At 39.9% G+C, this 21,673-nt stretch overlaps 1 protein-coding gene across 7 annotated transcripts in view; it reads right to left on the bottom strand.

The window, feature by feature from the left end:
* LGI1 (leucine rich glioma inactivated 1) overlaps positions 1-21,673 on the bottom strand; it is a 30,724-nt gene that overhangs the window by 8,842 nt on the left and 209 nt on the right. For 2 of the 7 annotated variants that reach the window (XM_061459150.1, XM_061459152.1), the window contains exon 1: positions 3,159-3,768. In XM_061459150.1, coding sequence (XP_061315134.1) covers positions 3,159-3,349 — 191 coding nt within the window. In that variant the 5' untranslated portion in view covers positions 3,350-3,768. Of the gene's footprint in view, positions 1-884; positions 2,560-2,702; positions 2,775-3,149; positions 3,769-21,371; positions 21,528-21,673 lie in introns of those variants that run through there. The other 5 variants (XM_061459149.1, XM_061459148.1, XM_061459151.1 and 2 more) reach the window with 5 other exon arrangements.

Below are 21,673 nucleotides of genomic sequence, written 5' to 3'. Positions count from 1 at the left end.
GAATCAGAAGACCAATTTAGTAAATCTGCTGCCTGTAACTAATTTTACTTTTCTGATGTGATTTCACTGGATAATTTTTCCTTTTCTGCACTCTACCCTCCTAAAGAACATGGTGGTATCTCTTTAAACAGTATAGCTATTTTAGGGATTGCCAGGTTTATAGAACAGGTCTTGCACTTCGTGATCTCATTTGCCTCCCATCTCATACCTCTCCCCAGTGTCTGTATCATACATATGTGATGCACAAAGTGGCTTTTCCCCGAGTCACTGACCTCAGACACTAGTTTGCATGACCCATCAGCTAGCTATTTCTGGGATAGAGGCTGAAGATACTGCACTGTATCTAGGGACTATACTACTTAGCAGGAACTGTCCGCTGCTAGCAGATGCCATGACTACCTCCTTTCTTTCTGTGGGCTTTCATGTCATCAGTTTATAAAAGCAACCTCAGCACGTTGCTGATACACAGTTAACGACTGCTGGAGATGAGAGCAGGGATATTTTCTCTGCATTTAGGGAACACTCCTGCTGGCACTTGTAGGTCCCTTGTATTTTTGTTGTCATATGAAGAGCACAGAGCATACCATCCATACTATTCAAGAAGCTCTCCTGGCCTGGGACTTCGCATAGTGTTTAGCACGAGACCATGATTTTTTCAGAGACCATTGCCACTACTACAGTAAAAATAGTAGTAAATAATAATAGCAGCAGATATATTTCACACTCAGAAATGTGTGAATGTCATACTGGAGATACCAGCTCACATTTGGGCTGCAAAAATGTAATGCTGGAGACTATTACATAGAAATATAGGCTGCTCAATCTTGCTATTGGCTAAATTAAACCTACTGATACAGCTATAATCATGCAAAGCTAAAACTTACTGTAATTTCTAATTAGCCTGAATTTTCCGTACTCTTATTTCCATTACTATCTTCTGCCAAAGGTGGAAATTTTCCTTTCCCATGTACAAACAGGAGTATTGACCCCACAGATACAATCCTGCCTCCTGTGGTCTGTGTTTAAGGAGTTTGCCTCAGATCAGCAGTCTGACTTCTCAAAAATGGCAAGCAGCTCAGCTACCATGTTAGAAATATATCTGGAAAACAGATCACTCGTTGAAGACCATAATGGAACAAAACCAGCTCTTCTGAGGTCAGAGCTTTTGTTGCAGCATTTATTAACATCAGCTTAGAACATGCATTTCAGTGTACGGCAGACCATGCAAATTATTACCATTACCAAAATGCCATAAGCCGTTGCCAGACCCCACTATGCCAGGCACTATAACTCAAAATAAGATGACTGTGTCTGTCCTACTCCACCCTACCCAATTCTGCCTCCCTGGCAGCGGGATCGTTGTGTAGGTGGCGTATCGTAGCCAAGAGAGATGATGTCCTACTCACACTTTTCTGATACAAGCTTCACAAACACTGCTATTTCAGTTTTCCTTCCTTTGAAAGGCCTATTGCAGAATTATGTGAAATGTGTCCTTTTTGTGATCTGTGACCACCTGGGAAAAGCTTCTCCAGAATAAAGCACTGTAGAAAAGCATTTAGGTTTCCATAGTAACTGCATTTACCTATTTACCCTGTATCCAAAATTGTACAGTACGTCTGCACCTCCTTATCAGCTCCACTTGAGGTAGCAGAGTACAGCTAGGGTCAGGGCTTCAGCTATCGGTGCGCCAGCAGTTTAATCCAACAGACATAGGCTCTAATACATCAACATTACACCTCTGACCACATACAGAGTGCACGGGAAGTCGGTCCGGGACAGACATCTGATTTTGGTTTTGATCACATCAGGGAGTCTGTCCTGCCGGATTTCTGAGACAAATCTGGGTGTGTGTCAGGCTGGCAGCACATCCACTATAAACAGTTCAGGTTACACCCCCTCTACTTCTCTATAGCTCACAATTACATAATCCTATGCCCAAATTTCCAGGAAAGCCTGTAAGCCTGTAAAAATCCTATATAGAAATGCATCTAGTAAACATCCCAAAATATTCTCTCTCTGCATATACCTCACTGCAGTATTTGATTTTGAAATAACTGCTTAATTTATTTCTTTTCGAATTGGAGGAAAATTTCCATTACTTTTTTTTTTCTTTTTTCAAAGAACATGAAATAACAAAAAGGGTCAAATCCAAGCGCGATGAAGGCAAAACTCACACTGAAGTGACTAAACTTCCACAGAAGTCAATGGTAATTTTACATGGAAAAGGACTTCAGGACCTGTGCCACTGCAATGAAGGGTCTGATCTGAGGGTTTCAGAACTCATAGTCAGAGGGAGTTGCAAATGGGCAGCTTTATATTGGGATCAGGCCCCCGGACTGCAGAAAAGGAACATGAATAGTTGTTGCAATGCTGAAGTCCCTGCTGTAATGTTAATTAAAGTATAATGAGGATAGCATACGTTCTGTCACCAAAAGCTTCAGCATGTAATCATTCAAAGTAGCACTGACAACAGATAGCCTTGCAAAATACAAAGTAGATACACTTTGAAAAAATTAAACATGCACTATCCTTCAAATTGCTAAGAAGTCTTGTATTTTGACATCTAATGAATCTTCTCTTGCTGTTTCTTATAAAAGTAACACTGAGACTCTTATAAAATTAACACTTAAGACCCCTTCTAAAATATTTATGGATACATATACATTTCATAACAAAAATTGTATCATATAAATATTTCTCACAGAAGCTGCAGAGATGGTGTGAGCAAAAAACTCCCTTCTGGGATTTTAGTAAAAGCAGATCTCACAAAGGATCTGGAAAGAAAAAAAAAACAACCTTATATTAATGTAGTCTTATATATCCATGGTTATAATAATGATCTGGTCATCACAGAGAAATTTATTTATGTAAGTAAAAAAAAAGAAAAAACAACCAAAAAAAAAGAATGTTACAGGTTTCATGTAGTATAGAAGAAGGTATAAAATGGGATGTGTGCACATACACAGACAGACAGACAGATGAAAGAGATGTAAAAATGAGGATTCAAGGATGAAGCACAATTTTAACACATTAGCTGATGATTCTGAATACTGGAGGTACTCCCTGCAGCAAGCATCCTTCCGTATGCACTGAAAACACCACACATCCCAGTTCATTTTAAATCATAAATTAAATAACCAAATGCTTACAGCCCTTACAGTGAGATAACATCAGGCGGAACGCTGCGAGGAATAGATCTGGCATTTTCACATAAAGCATTATCTTTGGTACAAGTACACCAGGCAGGACATTTTGGCTTCACTGGTTTCTTCCCTTCAGTCAGCAAAAGCACAGATAAAAGGCATAAGAAATAAGCAATTCTTCTAAAGGGTCTGCTGGCATTTCCCATTCTTTTGATCCGCTCTCGTTCCAGTCAGTTGAAAGAATATCCCAAAACATGAACAGGGGTTCTTTATTCAGCCATTGGATGTCTTTCTGTAAGTCCAGGTCAATATTTGTCTCAGCTTTCCCAACCCTTTTCTTTCTCTTTCACTCTGTTTTTGTAGTCAGAAACCTGCAGCTGATCTGTATGTTTCCATTCACTCAGGCAATGTACTGCTCAGAGAAGAGACCTGCGAGGTGCTGTAAGATGGGGAAAATCCAACCGGCTGAAGGGAGGAAAAAAAAAAAAAAGAAAAAAAAAAAAAGACTTGCATCACCACAAAAACACTGAGCACAACACGGCATTAGATTGCAAAGTGATGTAACTGAGAAATACACTGCTTTCTGTTTTCACAAGGAGGCCCTTTCCCTGCTGCCAAAAATAGTACAGCATTATGTTTTGCTGGTGGGTGGGTGAGGGGGTGTGGGGTGGAGTGAATGTGTGTGGGGGGAGAAATCAGTCATCTCCTACTGGATCCCTACAACCTCGTGAACCTCTGAGAATTATGCTTCACATATTGCAAGCAGCAGAACTGACGGCAGTATCCACAGGAAAATGAAATCGAGTGAAACCATCAAAAGCCTTGCTGCAAAAGCTGTTAGATTAATTCTTACTCTTAGCCCTTATTGCACATATTTGTGCCACTGAAAAACAAGCTGCCACACATGGAAAATATTACAATGTATGAGAGAATGCCTACAACTCTCATTCCTAAACAAAATATTTTCTCATGCAAAATAGACCCCAACTGCCTTTTTTTAAATTTTCCTTTTTTTTTTTTAATTTATTTTTTAGAAAAAGAACCATTTTTATGTGTTACATGTTTTCTGAGCTGGTTAAATAAAGTGGATCAAAATGGACATTAATTAAAAGTTCAAGTTAAAAAAATGTATTTGCTTGGGACTAGTTTGATCATTTTAGATGGAAGGAAGAAAAAAAAAAAAGAAACTTGTTATCTAAACACCAAACCTGTAGTTAAGAATGGACCTTCCTTGAAGAGTGAAAGGGTAGGGACAGATCTTGATGGTATAATGAACCTTCATAATACTGCCTGGAGGCTGCCGTTGAAATCAGTGCTAGGTGCTGCATGAACACTGTAAGAAACATTCCTCAGCCTGATGACTTTACAGTAAACTACATTTAATATTTTATACGGAACTTAAGCAGCACCTAAGTATTATTACATAAAGAATGGTAAGACAAAACTAATGAATGCCAAAGAGCTGGAAAGCCATATGGGATTTTTTTTTTTTTTTTCTGATATAGAATTGCTATTAGAAGAGTTTTGCAAACTTTAACAGATCTTGACACTTCCCCACAGTGGCAGCAGCACTGTTTATGTTACACAAATCACAAAGCCTACTAGGGTCGACTCTGTGGTGCAGGAGTTTAATACAGTCATGCTCACTATAGGCTCCTTCACATAGGTACTGTCTCCTCACCAGAAGATACTTGATCTCCTGATAAGGAGATCCCTCTTGACAGTAGGTTTAGGAAGGCAGATATTAGGAAGAAATTATTTACTATGAGGGTGGTGAGGCATTGGAACAGGTTGCTCAGAGAAGTTGTGGATGCCTCATCCCTGGCAGTGTTCAAGGCCAGGCTGGATGTGGCTTAGAGCAATCTGCCCTAGTGGAATGTGTCCCTGTCTGTGGCAGGAGGTTGGAATTGGATGATTTTTAAAGTCCCTTCCAACTCTAACCATTCTATGATTCTCTGATTCTGCTCACTCCTCCTTTGATTCTACAAGGCCACCTGGCTCTGGCCCATTGCTTCTGCTCTACAGGCCATCGACTCTCAAGACCAACACTGGGCCATGTCTGTCTTCCTCAGGAAGAGTGCCAGCAAGGCCCTAGTGCATACCCAGCTATGGCTGTCTAGCAGGAATTTCATACACTATGGGTCAAAGATAGCAAGAGGGAGCAACAGGCTAAAAAACTACAAGAAACTCAGCTCATAGATACTAGGCAGGATGCCAGCATTGCTGAATCCTTGCCTGGACAGTGACCTAGGTCTGTCTCCCCATTATGAGACGAGACCCACAGAGCTCATGCTGTGTGGTGGGACTGCATCATCTGAGGGATAGGGGATGGCCAGAAACATTGAGAAAGCTTTCAGAGGCAAAGGGACACCTCCAGAGGCCTGCTGGGAGAGGACTCCAGTGCCTGTGCACGCTCCCCACCTGCAGAAGAAAGGGCAGCTCATGCTTTCCCAGCTCCCTCGCTCTCTGTGCTGTGTTTTTGTAAAGCTCTTTATTAATTTAAGTGGAGGGCCGTGTTTCTACTCTTAAGAAAATCTTCCCTGTCAGCAGTCTCTCCTGAAGCAGGATTGACTTCAACTACGAATGACACAGAGCTGTGTTACTTCTGAGCCCTTCCACCTTCTTTCTATAAGGAGATGGTACAGAATTACAGTAACCAAAGCACTGAAATCATTGTAAAGCAAATGTCAGTGCCTTCCCCTGGGTATAAAGGTTACTTCTTGCTCTGGAAATGATCTAATTGGACGACTGGGAAAGAAGCTGGACTTGTGGGGCTTGTTTAAGTAGGGTACACCATCTCCTCCATCTGAGATGTCCAAAGGCACAGACTTTGGTGAGGTGAGAACAGAAAATTCTCTAACTTTTTTTTCTGAAAGAGAAGAGGCCTGTTGTTGTTTGTTTATTCCTGGCAAAGCTACCCATTGCCATGGCAATATTTTGCCATTGATGGTGAAACCCCATGTTTCATTTCCTTCAGCTCATTCACTGAAACCCGCCATCAATTACTTAGGCATTTCTTTTTAATTAATACTCCAGCCACACTCTGAATCTCCTGAAAACTTTGCAGTGGAGTGGGCTTGGGGTAACGGAAACACGTTCTGCAACAGAGCAGTAACACAGCTCCAGTTTTGTCCAGAGAACTGCCTGGAAGTTAGTCTCCTATTCCAAACTGTGTGCCAAAACAACCGCTCTTTCCAAAATTGCAAATATTATGAATATTTATAACAGCTCTGTCAAAGGAAAGGCATAAATTGCATTTTCCAGAGTCCTTCTGTGCCAGCCTCAGCATCTCATTTCTTGCTATGTAGCAGTTTAAAAAGAAATGGGTTCACTGAATTTTGGTGGCTTAGCTCTCTCCAGGCATTGCAAGGTTTGACTCACTCTTTGCCTAGGCCATCACTGTTGGTTCCTGGCTAAGGGAACAAGCAGCGGCCTCCTGTGCTCACACCCCTAGGTACCTAGGGTCTCCTCTAGCTTGTTTTTGGTGGCGTTTTTGGTATCAGTTACGCACAATGTGATTCAAATTTATTTATTTCTCTCAGCAAGGTTTCAGCAGGGGAAGGGGGTGCAAGGGAGTTGTGGCTTGCATTACTCGGTCTGGTTTAGTGGAACAATCCACCTCGCCGGAGGTGCTCGCTGGCAGACATGTTTCAGCATGGGCAGGGGTACACCGCGCTGCTGGCTCGATTTCGGTGCCGGGCAGCAGGTTCAGACACGGACCTAAGCAGGGGCCCCGCACCACAGCCCCGCTGCCAGGGCCGGCGGTGAAGCGGCCGGGCGGCATGAGGGGGCCGGTGCTGAGGGGACCGGCCGGGGCTGAGGGGGCCGGGGCTGGGACTCGGGAGGCCGGGCAGGGCTGAGGGAGCCGGGCGGCGCTGCCCTAACCCGCTCGGTAACCCGGCAACCTGCCCGCCGCAGCCCCCCTCGCTCGCCGCGCCGCCTCGCTTTAGCCGGAGCAGGTCCGAGGAGAAGCCCCCGAGGAGGCGGCGTGGAGGGAGGGCGGTGTGCGCCCTGCCCGGGCTTCCCCTGCGCCTTCCCCACGCTCCCCCGGTGCCTGCCCTGCTAGGATTTGTGCCTCCCTGGTGACAACGGGTAGTCACACACCGCTGCCCTGGGCACGGCAGATTCCAGTATTTCCTGTGCTTTATTACTATGCTGTGGTACCTCACCTCTTTAATTCTGACCAGAGATAACTAAGCCCTTAGTGACTGATTATCTCCCACACAGTTGCTCTGGACGGTAAGAATCAAATAGCTTATTTCTTCCACTGTCTCCAAACTGTTTGGTAACAATCTTTGATAATAATTAATGACAAGTTCGGTGCAGGTATCTGGTGGTCAAAAATAAAGATACTTTTGCTAGCTGTCATTACTGGTATTCATCACCTACCATTACGCGTGTTCCTTGGTCAGACGTAGCACAACTTTTGTGGCTTGGTTTCTACAGCGAACATAGGCATTTCTTATTATTAACTAAAAATACATTTTTAGCAAGTATTCTCGAATATCTGGTTAAAATGTGAATACTTCAATGAGTAAACCTGTTTGCTAAAATATTTGAGGAAAGCAAACACAAATGGTCAGGCCATAGAGCCATTTAAATATATAAAAAATACCTTTTTTGAGGGATAAATTCTTCTCCACTGACTATATCTGTATATTTGCCTTAGCCCAATATGTTTTCATTATAAGCATATGACAAAATTTTAATAAGCTTCCCATGGTTTCATGCTCACTACATTTCCCTTTGCAGTTACATATACTGTTACAGTTATCCTTTATTTCACCCTGTTTTCAGAAAATCGTGTTGCCTTTTGTATGCTTGGGATGAGCTGCCTACACCTATGTTGCTTAATCCAAAAGCCACTGATGATGAAGGTGAGACTTTACTGAACTTCACTGTGCTTTGTGTTAGGCCCATAATTTCACCCCACACAGATGCACAATAGTGTAAAACACACCCTGATATTCATGAGCCTCCTAAAGAACAAAACATTGTCATTGCTGTGTTACCACTGTGCTTGGAGCAGAAGGATTTTGAGATCAAAGACTCCTACATTTCATGAGTCTGAATTTTTGCTCTCTCAGTGCCATCCTTTTAACAAATACTGCAGCAAATGGCAAATTTGAAGCAGCTGAGACCAAGGCTGTACTTTCAATACACCGAACTAAGTCTTGTGAATTCTAAACAGTTCTGAAAAGACTAAGTTTCCTGGTAGATCTGGCACCAACAGCCATTGCCAGGAAGAGGCCTTCTGCAGGTTAGGCATAATAAAATTCGAGATGCCTTTACAACAGCTCACAGCACAGACCAGCTTGGGAATGATCACAGGGCTGCCCAGAATGTTTTATTTGGAAAGTTCTTCCGACTTTACCCTGTCCTGTAATACAGGTCTGTATTATGGGTATCCTTATTTATTACACAGCAAGAGTTTCATTTAAAGCAGACCAACCAGGCCAGACTCTGGGTCAAAAAGATGAGGAAATGGCTACTTAATTGCTGCCACCTTCAGAGGAAATAAAAACTTGGGGGGTGGTCTCCTTTGCCTTGCACAAAGTAGCCAGTTCACAGTTCTCATAGAGAAAATTGCATGGTGATACAGAGCACCTACTCCTCTGAGCACATCCTGGTGTGTATGCAGGTAGCACTAGGACTGCTTGTTAGCCTAGGTACACTAGAATTTGACCAATGACGAGGTATGTCAGGAGAGATGTACTGTTATGTGTACTGTTAGCATTCTCTGAGAAAAACAGATGCGCAATGCATTTCATCCAACAAGAAGCTAGGCAAAATTAATCTGTTTAGATTTTATTCTTTTACAAGCAAGGACTTCCAACATCTTTATGATTCTTGATTTTTTTTTTTTTTTTTTACTGCAGGTTTTTAATAGTAGAGAATATTAAATATTACCTCAAAGACACTTTAAAGAGAGAGGATTTCTACCCTTGTGATTTTCAAAGGGCTCTCTCAGGCTGGGAAGGACACCTCATCCAACTTCCTGGGTAACTAAGAGTGATAAAGGCTAAGCTAGATAAGAAGTAGTCAAAAGGTACTATATTTTGATATCCCATTACTTTTAAATCACTACCACAAAATATTAAGGACCTAATCCCTCATCTTTGAACAGCTGATACTGACAATACCGCTAATATTAAGTGTGTTTGCATGTTCTGTGGGATGCTCATTCCTGCTGGTCTATCTTCCAAGGCAGGCAAGTAAGTGCCACAAATCAGTAGCTTTATTTTGTGTAAGTAAAGAAAAAGTCAGAACAAACTATCAAACAGAAAAATCCATTAACTGTCCCTCAGGCCAGACATAGACATAACCTCATTGGATTGGCCCTTCACTATGAGAAAGAACCCACAAATCCTATCAATCTTGTTACATAGTGACCCCCAGTTTCCTCTGAGGTTGTCTGTTCCTGTTTTTCTAAATGAGATTTGACGCCTCCATATATCCCAGAGCCAGAATTCCTCAGCTCTTCCCCAGCTCCTGCATTCTGTTTTCCAGCAGAGTGGGACCAGTTTCTTTCTCAGGTTTTTAAAAGGCTCATAGCCTCTGCTACAAAGCAGTATGCTTTGCAGCACACAATCCAGTAGTGTGAAGTTAACTGCTCTCCTGAATATTAGCCACTTTTCTCCAGTCCTAAAAAAATAGTTCCTGTTTTGTTTCTATTATCTGTGTTTTGCCTTGAAAATGCTAACAATGGATATTTGAGGAGGAACAGGAAGCATACAAGCTCAAGAGCAAACAAGAGCCGACCTCAAAGATTGTGAAGCTGTGCTACTTCAAGGTTCACAGCAGGAATTGAGACCACACCTAATATAAAGGGAAGTATTAAGAAAGGAAATAATAACATCTCATGTGTGCAAATAGGGACACTTTTCAGCCAGAAAACATGCTGCTGCACTTTAGTGGCACTGACATCAGACCCATCATGCATCCTACCGTAGCAGTGCCCTCTATATGAACCTCTCAGAGAGGAAAAGTCATGTTCAAATATGCAAATTACATTTTTTTGCCCTTTTCTTCCCCCCTGCATAGCTTGATCAGACATTAAAAGCATGATACAACTGAGAGAATGTATGCTGAATTTATAATCGGAAATGGTCTGATGACTTCTGAAGAAACTGATGTGGTGATACTGAGAAGGCATTTCTGTGCAATGCTTTCCTTAATGGGCCAGTTTCTCACTTTCCCACTCTTCCATGGGCTCTTGGTTCTGCTCTCTTCCACAGCTCTCTAACTGTGCTTCTGGCCTTAATGCTATTCTCTAAACTGGATTAAATAATTGATCTGGTAAAACAAGAAAAACCAAACCAAACCCTAAACAAGCCCAAATCCTTCCAAAACAAAACAAGAATTGCTAGAGCAATAGGACAAAACATGAATCTTATAAAATGCCCTAGCATTTAGCTAGCATTGTTTAAAAGTTATCAGCTATCTGGAGGACAGACAGACCCTCCACAGGTGTATACGAAGTGCCACTTGGTAATTATCTCCACTCTGCCAGCTCCTTGCACTATTTATTAATCTAGTAATTGTTCATAGCAGGTATCCTTCATGCCTACAGTAAAATTAAGAGGGATAGAAAATCCAGTCCAGTAAGAACCCTTTATCCAAAACAAAATGTCCCAGATTTTCTAGCATGAGCAAGTGCTTTCTACAGACCCAAAACAACATACCACTGTCACTGTAGCTAAATGCCATTTAATTGGCAGCTAGAAAAGTCTATAATACATTTCTTCATGGAAAAATGTTTGAGCTCTTCCAGTTTGCCAAGATGCTAATTAAAAACAGATGGCATGTTATAAAATCCTTTCCTTGACCTGTGCTCTCTTATATTGCCCTTCTGTACTTTTTCATGGCATTGGCTCCCTGCAGAATTATTTTAATCTTCCTAAACTTGTATTTATTTTTCTGTGGACAGAAAAAAAAAAAAGTTATTTACTTAAATGTACATAGGAAACTTATTTGTTACATGTCAGGCTTTTGAGGAGAGAATCTTTACTTTTAAAAACAGGTTTCTATATCCTGAATAATTCACAATGAAATAAATCTTAGCACCACAAAGTCACTGAAATGGTTCAAGTACAAGCCTCTCTGGAGTGCCACTGACATAATGAATTGCACAATGAGAAGGATGTGCCTCATCAAACACATTATTGTTTCATCAGTGCTAATCAAAATGCTTTACAAAGCAGGAATTTGGATCAGCAGTGAAACATTTTAAGGGGTTGTTGGTGGTAGCTCCACAAGCGTATTTTACTGATGTATTTACTGTTCTTAATTCAAGAAATTTGGAAAAAAAATACCTTATTTTGGTAATACTTAATCCCTTTTATCTCAAAGAAATACTAGATTTGCCTGACATCCCACCCTACCCTACCCTACGGTGATCACACTGCCACTGCACAAGCCCAGCACAGATTCTCCATCAAATAAGATACTGTACCAAGCTGAACTCCTCAGTCCCTTTTCCTTGCGAACCACATTCCCCCGCAGATGAGACTTTGGAGGGCTGAAGAAGTCTGCCACATCTGCTTGCTCATATGCAACACACTATTTATTCAGTACAGCTTTAAGAAATTATTTGCTCTTTTGGCTGCTGGCTCTCTCACTCTGCAGTGGGAGAGCAAAACCAACACAACATTGTTATCTAAGAACTGGCTGTAGTTTTAAATGTGATTTTCACAGCAACAGGGAGATACATGTTTCAGTTATGACTGCTCAGAAGCTACAGAATTTTCCCTACCTTGAGTATGATAACATTGCCATTTGAGGTTACAATGCTTCCTGTATTTCACTTTTCTAAGACAACAATCCAAATTCCATCTGCCTTGGACTTTTAGGCATCTGCAAGTTTCCATTGTTGCTGCCCTTGTGATTTAAGCAAAGAGTCGTTAAGACTGGAGGGCCTAATTCCCAGTCTCAATATTATACATCAGTAAGAAGTAATAAGCTCCTTCATGAAGCAATATAACTCTCCAGCTAAATAAAGGGCACACACTACTGATTAAACAAAGGCACATGTGGCTTTTTTTCCTAAACAATTTTTTTGAACCTAAGAGATTAATATACAAGAGGAAAAAGAGAAGGACAAAAAAAAAAAAACAACCAAAAAAACAGGAGTGGGAACTCAGAGAGCATCACAGAAACCAAGATGTTGGAACCCAGGCACTTAAAAGGGGGACCTGAGAGATGTTCTTGGAGCAAGTATTGGCTGAAAAGAGCTCAGAGCTGCAAATAATCTCCTGCTGTTCAATTTGCTCTTCACTCAGGGAAATGAATGCTATACATTCTTTACAAATAAAGACTGAATCAAACATACCCAATTCCATTAATGATCTATTTTCTATTTTGTATTTTCTATTGTTTTACAGAACAATCAGAAATAATGACTTTTTAGGTAATTGCTCAGGTCAGAAGTAGCAATAATGTGCTACTCTATGTTTCTGACACCTCTGTCTCCCCTCAGGGAGGCAGATCTCCATATACACATTAAATATATTAAGAGCTTTTCTTGAGCTATATATAGCTTCTATTCACAGGCAAGCACCACAACCACTTATTCATTCTTTTCATGCTTTACCTGCTGTTTTCAAGGCTGCCCTGATGCTAAAAATAGCTTCACATATTAGAGGAGGGTTGCTATAGATTCAGAATGGGTGATGTTAGGAAGACAGCTAAATCCCTCTTGCCAAGGACATGAAAGATCTGTGTGGATGGGGCTGATGGGTAGCTGTTTTATTATCTGTGACCTGGGCTATGGTACCCTTTCATAAAGACTCTCAGGCTCCAAGGCTGGGGTATCTGTGTTCTGCTAAGACCACACTGAACTACAAATCAATACAAATCATGGATGTCACTACAAGTTTAAGGCTTTGTTTTTCATAGTGTAGTGTTAGAGCACAATACAACAGTACCTTCGTGTAGTAATAGCACATTAGCTTCTTTATAACTGGAAAACAATTTAATATCCTGTTGCACGGGCATATTTCTCTACAGGCACTGATGTCTCCAAGAAGGAAAATACAGAAATTCTTCAGTAGTTGTTCTTACTACAGAGTTGAAAGGATGACAATTCATCATCTATTTGATTACTTTCAAGACAGCAGTGAAACCACGTAAAAAACTGTACTATGTACAGCTGTTTTGAACTTCTGGCAGTGCATCCTCTGACACTGCTGACAAAGCTAATGTTAATTTTGGAAGTTATGTTCTTGTCTACAATTTAATGGATAGTGCAAGTGAAAAACTGCTTATATATAACTTTCCAACTCATTTACTGCATAAAACAGTGAGGCGTACTATAGATACGCACATTTGATTGTTACGGTTCTGAAACCTAGGCTTTCAAAATCTGTCTGACAAAAATTTTGGAATCATAAGAAAGATTTTCTTTTGTCAAGATTGAACATGCAGAAGTTTGAGGACTCTCTCTAGAACATAGTTATCTCTATGCTCTGTAATTAAAAGCATCTTAAAATATTTTCCTGGTTTTAGAAGTCACTTTTCTGCATTAGGAGAATATCGCTGGTTGCATCCTTTCAGAATGATGATAATGAGATTAATGGAGATAAGCAAGTGCCTGAATAAGACTTACTTTTCTTTCATAATGTAGTAAAATCTTTCCAAGTGGTAGCAATCTGATCTTGATTTTGAAGGCAAGAAAGAATGGATGGCAAAACATTGGTCATTAAAGTAACTCCTACCTAGAAACACAGGAGTTTTATTCCACCATATACATTAGCATGAGGAAGTCAGAAGAATATTTTTGTTTTGTTAAATCAGATTATAGAAACTTGCCAAATACTGACTCTGTAAAGGTTGAGGTTCAAATAAAGTTAGTTGTACAGGGAAAGCGTGGCGTGTATTGACTAAACCAAGATTATTCGTATATATTAAATCAGATCCTAATATAACTTTAAATAATACCATCTTTTAACAACTGCATATTTGAGGACAGTGCAATGCACACTTAAGAGACGATTCCTCTACGCTAACGGAAATGTTTTTTCACTCAAATCTCATTTCATGTCCTGACCCTTATCTTTCATGTGGTTATGTTTTATTTCCATTCAAAAAAGGCAGCCATCTAGATACATAACTGTTAACACTTCAGTGTATTGCCTGCAAATTGAATGTGGTTAGAGCAAGTAGCACAATCTCACAAGATACAAGCTGGAGTATTTATTTTTACTTGCTATACTTTCCTCAGCAATTTTTTGACTGCCATTTTTACTTCTAGAGTTGTGAATTTTGCAGGGCTCACTGTTGCTGGCTATAAGAAAACATAACTTAAACTAAGACTAATTGTTCCCATTTAGGATAGTTATCCTTCCTGTTGCACTTAGGTGACATGGAATGAATAGTATCCTGGCAATATTTTCAGTAGAAAGGTAGATAGTATTTCAGTACTTTATGTCTGAATGATATTGGTAATTAAGTAACACAAAATTATATTTAATTTGAAATATAACCCCTATTATTTCCAAAATCTAGCAATTAGTAGTATACTTTTACTAATGAATGATCAGTTCTAGCAGAATGGCTGATGGTATTATTAATTAAATGAGGTCTCGCAGTACTCTATAAGCTTGTTCATTCAAAAAAAATGAAATAGGAATTTTTACTGAATCATCCTACTTCACTGCTCAGAGCAGCCTGTATCCTTCCATTTCCATTGAACGATCAGCTATAGATCACATTAATCCAGACGCTTTCAGCCTCTACGTGCAGTTACTATAACGCTTTACTACGTAAGTAATCCCACTGAAATCATATGGTGATTATATTATTACAACCTAATATGGACTTACACCTTATTTTTTAAAATCTTTCTGTGATATTTCAAACACTTGATTACACCACTGTATACTGCAAATAAACTCTGCTATGAAATATTTTCTTAGCTTTAGGACAACCAGTGGAAAACACTGTGATGCCTGACCAGCTACATACTACAGTTTGCAAGACAGATTCCTGGATGAAGATCTCAAATTTTGCTTAAGATGCAATACATCTGAATTTTCTGGAACACGTATGGAGGAATAAGACCTTATTTCTCTATTACATTATATCTTAGACTAAGACTCTGAGGCACTGTTCTTCCCCAGGTTTTCTAGAATGCTAGGTACATGAACACTGATTAACTGCTTCTGTGACTCAGAAGAGAGTGACTTGTCACTCACCTTTTTACATAGAAGACTTTCGATTACATACGTTCCATTGCAAATGATTTGTACCTTCCCTCAATTCTCTCCTGAACTGAACACTCTGAATATACACACATTACACACAAAAAATGTCTATCAGGAAACAAGGGAATTCATATCTTTTCCACTATGGTTTAAAAGTGCAATGAACTGTAATTTTGCTCACATATTATTTTTATTTTCACAAAATAAATCCAGTGTATATATAATTAAAAAAAACAACCCAACAACCCAACCCCCCCCCCCCCAAATCAACAAACCAAAACAAATAAATTGCTTGTTTTCAGTTGGTTGCTTTTTCTATTTTTGCTTTATTATATTTTCTTACTTACTATTTTCTTTCATTTTTTTCATCTGATATCAAACTGGGAAAAAACAGATTTCCCTTTTTCTTGGATTTGCATATTTGAATGCCATCAGTTGCTTTCCACCACAGCAGATCTAGACATAAAAGTAGGATTAGGCATTCTTTGCTCTCTTAGGAAAATGTTCATACTTGGGGGAATTTAAGCATAATACACCTCTAAAATCTCCTCCAATGAAAACTGGAAAATGTTGGAGGATTTAGTTTCTGTACTCCACTTATTTGAATACAGGTTGATAAAACTAAGGAGTAGTATTTTGTGCGTATTGATAATTACTTTTTAATTAAATTCTTGATAGACTTGTTTATGCGTGCCTACATGCATATGTAATCTTTTAGTGTGCTTTGTTCTCAAAAGAGCTGCCAAACTGTAAGCTCTGAAGACCAAGATTACCTGCCATGCAATAAATATGGCACTAGCAGTGACAGTTAAAGGACACCAGACAGGAGTCTACATAATCTATCTCCAGGGGACTTAAATCCTTACTTAAAACCCAAACACCAAACCTTGGAGATAACATGGGAGGTTGCTTCCAAGATTTTATTTTATTTTTAAATGAAAATCTGCTTTATTATTTCCATAACTGAATCAGTCTTTCTAAGGTCATATTGGCATTATTTACAGTGCACATCTTAACAAGGGCTTGTGGCCTAGCTTATTTTAATGATACTTTTTGAAGTTAACAGAAATACCAGGATCAAGGTTGTTGCTATGAATGTTCCCTGAAGTACAACAGAATGAATGAATGAAACAATCTGGTTTTCAAGATATTATGATAAGATTCTTACATAACTCTGTAGTCAGAGTCAAGAAAACTAAAATAGATGTTAATAATTAAGTTATAATTATTCATGTATCTGTGATTCATTAGTGTGTTAAGAGTGTGAGTGATGCTACCATCAAATGAAGTGTTCAGCATGACTTAAACTACTTCAGACCATAATAATGAAGATTAAGGCTGCCCCTCTGCAAACAGTAACAAAATCATTATTTTATGAATTGTGTTTAAAGTTGAGTGGCCTTATCTACATCACAGGAGGTGGGGTTAATGGAATAAATCAGGTTAGGCTGTATTTTCTAAATCTGTGGCCTAAACTGGGATTCTATGTACCAAATTGACCAGATAAGAATAAGGGTGCAATTTCCGCATATTTTGCTCCTTGGGAGATTTTCATATCAACTGAGAATTTCAACTCCATTTCTAATAAAATAATATTTTTTTTTTTTAAATCCTATCAGCAGAACAAGCTTAATTTGGAATTTGAGATGTGCACTGTCCTCTTCTTTTGTGCTTTGCCTTAGTGTTTATAAAACTAATTCTCAAACTTTGGTCTCCAAGTAAGTGCTCTGTAGATGGCCAACAAAACCACTTCTTTCAGAGAGTCTGACAGTGCATTAAGCAATAAGTAGTTGTCTGCAGTAATTTCTTCACCTTAGACATACAGGAGCCTGGAATAAGAAGGTCCATGGGTCAAATTCTACTTCACACAACTTGCTAGAATTCCATAATCTGTTGGTTCTGCCTTTAGTTATACAGAACTGGGGACAGATTTTCAAAATAACCAAGTTTTCTAAGTTGTTTATCATACTGGAAGCCTTAAGTATTTTAGAAATTCTGTCCCCACACAGTGTATCTGACATTGATCTCCAATGGTGTTAAACAGGAATAATTAAGAGGAAAATTTCCACTGATAACTGGAATTTAGGGAATTCTATACTCTTATAATAGGATTAGAGATCATATTATTATTCCTATTTTATCTTATTAACAAATACAATGCAATACAATGATTGTGGTTACTTATACAAAGGTCTGGGATTTTGGATCAAGGGAGGAAACTGATGAACAACCAGATGCTATTTTTTCAAAGGCACTTTCCTAACAATGAGTACACACTGAAATGGTAATTGCAACTTCAAAACAGCATAAACCACCACAGCTGCTCTCAAAATAATGGATATAGCACAGGCCTGTCTATGATACTGTCTGTAACTGACTCTATACTGGAAAAGATTTTAAATCCAGAAGTGCTTTTACTGAATAAATTACTTTGTCAGCCAAACAAATAAGACTGTATTTGCCTTTTAGCACAGCAACATTGACATCTAGTGGCTAGTTAAACTCCACATTTGATATCCTTCGTATGACAAAAGCACATGGAAAATACAGTCTACCAAATTTAACAAAATACATGCATTGCAACAGCCTGCTCTCTTTACATAGCCTCTAGATGACTGCAGAATGATGGTAGTCTTTAATGACCAGTCCGGAGTGACCAGTCCCAGTGAAGAGAACTGGTGAGCATGAGCCATTGCCGCTCAGCACAGCCCCACTGGTTTTTCCTGACTGTCAGCAAGTCTTAGGCCTGGGAGTCAGATGCCTGACAGAAGTGTAAACCTTGCTCTCAATGCTTGTTGGGAGGCATAGTGCATCCCATAATTGTTACCCTGGTACCTCTAAAAGAAGAACTACAATTACTGAACATGATGCTACTGGCATATGTGAATGTCCATTTTTAGTTCTACTTGATTTTCTACAAATTACTAGGGGGCTTCAGAGAGAGGGAGATGAAAATCAGGAACACGATAGATGCTGTGAGACTGCTCGTACTATGAAGACATGAAAATAAATGTTTTGGCAACCTACTTCACAGACATGTAGAAGATAGGAAGGTGCCAACATCAAATAATGTTAGTCTAATTTCCTCATTTTTCAACAAAGTAACTGGCTTAATGGAGAAAGAGGAAAGATAAACCTCAATTTTACTAGCATTCTTGATGGTTCCACATTACTGTCTCATAATCAAACTCAAATGTACATGACAAAAATATATCTGCCCTGCAAACAGGTCTTATAATGGATAAGGTTGTCAGTGACCACTCTGCCCTCACTCTCCACACCAGTGTTAGCTGCTCCTTCTGGCCTGCTGGCAATGCTGCCTGATGTGCTTCATTAAAAACTGGACCAATTTTTTAATCAGCTAACCAAACTAATTTTGACCAAACAATCAGAGGCTGTTGAGTTTAAGCAATTTTACCAGACCTTAGAAGGCAATAATCTCCTGCAGAAAGGCTGGACTTGATGATCTAAAAGGTCTTTTCCAACCTAGTCTAAGGCTGAGGTATTTCTTCTTAGCTAAATACTTATAAGGACTAAACAGCTATGCTTAGTGTTTATTAGAAATACAGAGAGAACTCTGAGCATGAAGGAGAGCAATAAAACATAAAAGTTTTCAAAAATATAACCTATATGGACAGCTTGAAGTACTTTCATTTCCTTAGCTTCAAAAAGCTAAGACTGTGGGCATATAGAATCATAGAATAGTTAGGGTTGGAAAGGATCTTAAGATCATCTAGTTCTACCCCCCCCGCCATGGGCAGTATTTAAAGATTTGTTATTCAAATGAGGATAAATTCTTTCTTTCTGTACCAATTAATGTAGGGCATTAAGAAATTATCTCCAGTAGCAACAAAGGAGATTTATCTTAGCTATTAGGAAAAAAAAGCTGTATACTTAAGAGGTTAATAGATTAGGCTATTTATGCTGTGCAATCTCCTATACTAGAAGATTCTAGGAATGGCTCAGTAAGTATATCAAATATGATCCTTTGAATTCTGCATCTCTATAATTTAATACCTTCTTTTGGTACATACATGTTGATAAAAGTATGATGTCTGACTTAAGCATTCTGAATACACCAGGTCCCAAACTCAGCCCATTTCTAGATTTAGGGCAGGAATAAAGTAAGAACTACAGTGATGTTGCCTCCTTAGTAGGCCACGAAGTTCAGGCTACTGTAATTTAAGAGTATAGTTTCACACTACTGCTAAGCTAATCTAATGGAGTGCTGCTGCTGAAAGGGCTGCCCTTGTTTCTCACCTTCCCCTTCCCTCCTGTCCTATCCCTCCATCCACAACCGTTTTTGCACCACCACTGTTACACATCAGACACCACAGCAGGATAGTCAGAAGAGCTAGAATGACAGAAATTAAAAACTGCAGTCTAGCAGAAGTGGCAAGATGAGCACTGGCAGGTCAAGACAAGGAACGCTTTCTTCGGAGGCAGCCAACCCATAGATTTACCTGTTATAGAAAACCGTGCTCCTAAGGTCTGGCTGTACAATCATTGAAATTCCAACTCAAAACCAGAGCACAGCCCACCCTGCAAAGAGTTATGCCCAACTCTTCTCTTCTTTTTCCCCCTGTCTTTCAGTGCTGTGGGACTTGTATGGGAGAATTATCATTCTTGGTGTCAAAGCATACAGATGCTAGCTTTAAACTACCGAGATACTCCTACAGAATCAAACTATAATACATACACTAAGGGTTAAGGACAGACTCAGTTTCAACTACTAGTTTAGTAAAGGATTCATTTCTGATCCACTTCCCCAGCTATAGCTTACTGTCACTCACATATAAAAAGCAGTTAGGTGATGTTTGAAAGCAACAGTCAGACATCAGAAAAGTATAACATAGTAAGATGAAGTTATCTAGTTGCTATTCTCAAAAGAGCTGTTGATAAACTAACTTCAGCATCTACAACAGCTGCAATAGTTGAACATGCTGGAGAATTTTATTTTGTCCAGAAATTTATTTTTTCTATATGCAAGCTTTTATGGCCACAGCACAATGCCAAGAGGTTCAGGAATTGTAAATCTTTCCTCTACCTTTCCCACTTTTCTTCAAAGTGCATAATCAATGATATGTTGGCCCAGTTTCCAGAATCATATCAGGATTCATTCACACTAAAGCAGTCTGTCGTTTCCATAAGAGAACAAAAAGATGCCTGCTATTACAGTTTCATGGGTATACATTATTTATTTTGAGGTATTTAAATTATTAATTAGTAGAATTCCATTTTTGCAACAGTCTCTGCTCCTTAGAGGAAACGGGCCACATTCCATAGGATTTCAGCAGAACACTGCATACACTCAGATAAGCATATTGCCTGCCACTCAGTTCCTTTCCATCGGACACCTCTAGTATCACCTTTACATCCCTTCAGAGTGATAATACCATAATAAGTGACACAAATACTAGCTCAGGAGAAAGAAAATACTTTTGGTTTTAACACAGATTCAGTAGCCAATGTATAGAGGTACACTATCAACTGTTGGCATTCAATTCCCTTACTGTGTAGCACTGTAAAAATACTGCACTAGGTTTTACAACTTATGTATTACATTGGTGACATTTCAGTTTTGAAATTTTCCCTGTATTAAGTGTATCTATGGTTTAAGACTCTAGGAATCAATAATACTGCTGGAAAAGTCTGATACAGTCCAGAAGAAAGTACCTGTGATGGACTAAAGCATTTCAAACCTCAGCAGTCAAAATGCTGGTTCAAGGTGTTGTGCGCCCTGATCTTTGATGGGAAACAGTATCAGCTCCTTGACAGCTACTTGCTGTATCTGATGACTTAATGCTGAAGACTGGCATTTCCCAGCTAGCTTATGAGAAAACAGTTTTAGTTTATAAAGCCCCTTCCAGTGATGCAACCCACAAGCTCCCGAACTCTTATCAACCAGCTGCCGTTGGTCCTCGCAGAGAAACTGGGTCAGATACTGTCTGTCTCTCTTCTAACTGCGAGATGCAATTGAGAAGAGAAACCGCTAAAACATGTGGAAACCAATGTTACGTATTACCTTGCCGAGGCTGCCAAGGCGTTACTGCGGCCGTGCAGGAGGTCTGTGTCACCCTGAAGGCAGCGCACACACCTACTGCACGGAGCCCGGCCCCGAGGGACGTCTGGCAGCTTCTGCCACCGAGGAGCACCCACCCAGGGCCCTCTCCTCCCCGAGGGGCCTCCTCCAGAGCGACCCCTCCTGCGCGCCCCGTCCCCCGAAGGACCCTTTCCGCGGGGCCCCGCTGCCCTGGTGCCCGCAGCCAGCTTTCAGCCCCCGCAGCTCAGCTCCTCTAGAGAGACTCCCCAGCCCAAAAGCACTGG

This window comes from Pezoporus flaviventris, unplaced genomic scaffold (genome assembly GCF_033815535.1).
Source record: "Pezoporus flaviventris isolate CSIRO_AGI_PZ_B2104156 unplaced genomic scaffold, CSIRO_AGI_Pfla_v1 ptg000029l, whole genome shotgun sequence".
NCBI classification, from domain to species: domain Eukaryota; kingdom Metazoa; phylum Chordata; class Aves; order Psittaciformes; family Psittacidae; genus Pezoporus; species Pezoporus flaviventris.
This window is presented reverse-complemented; position numbering and strand designations above follow the sequence as displayed.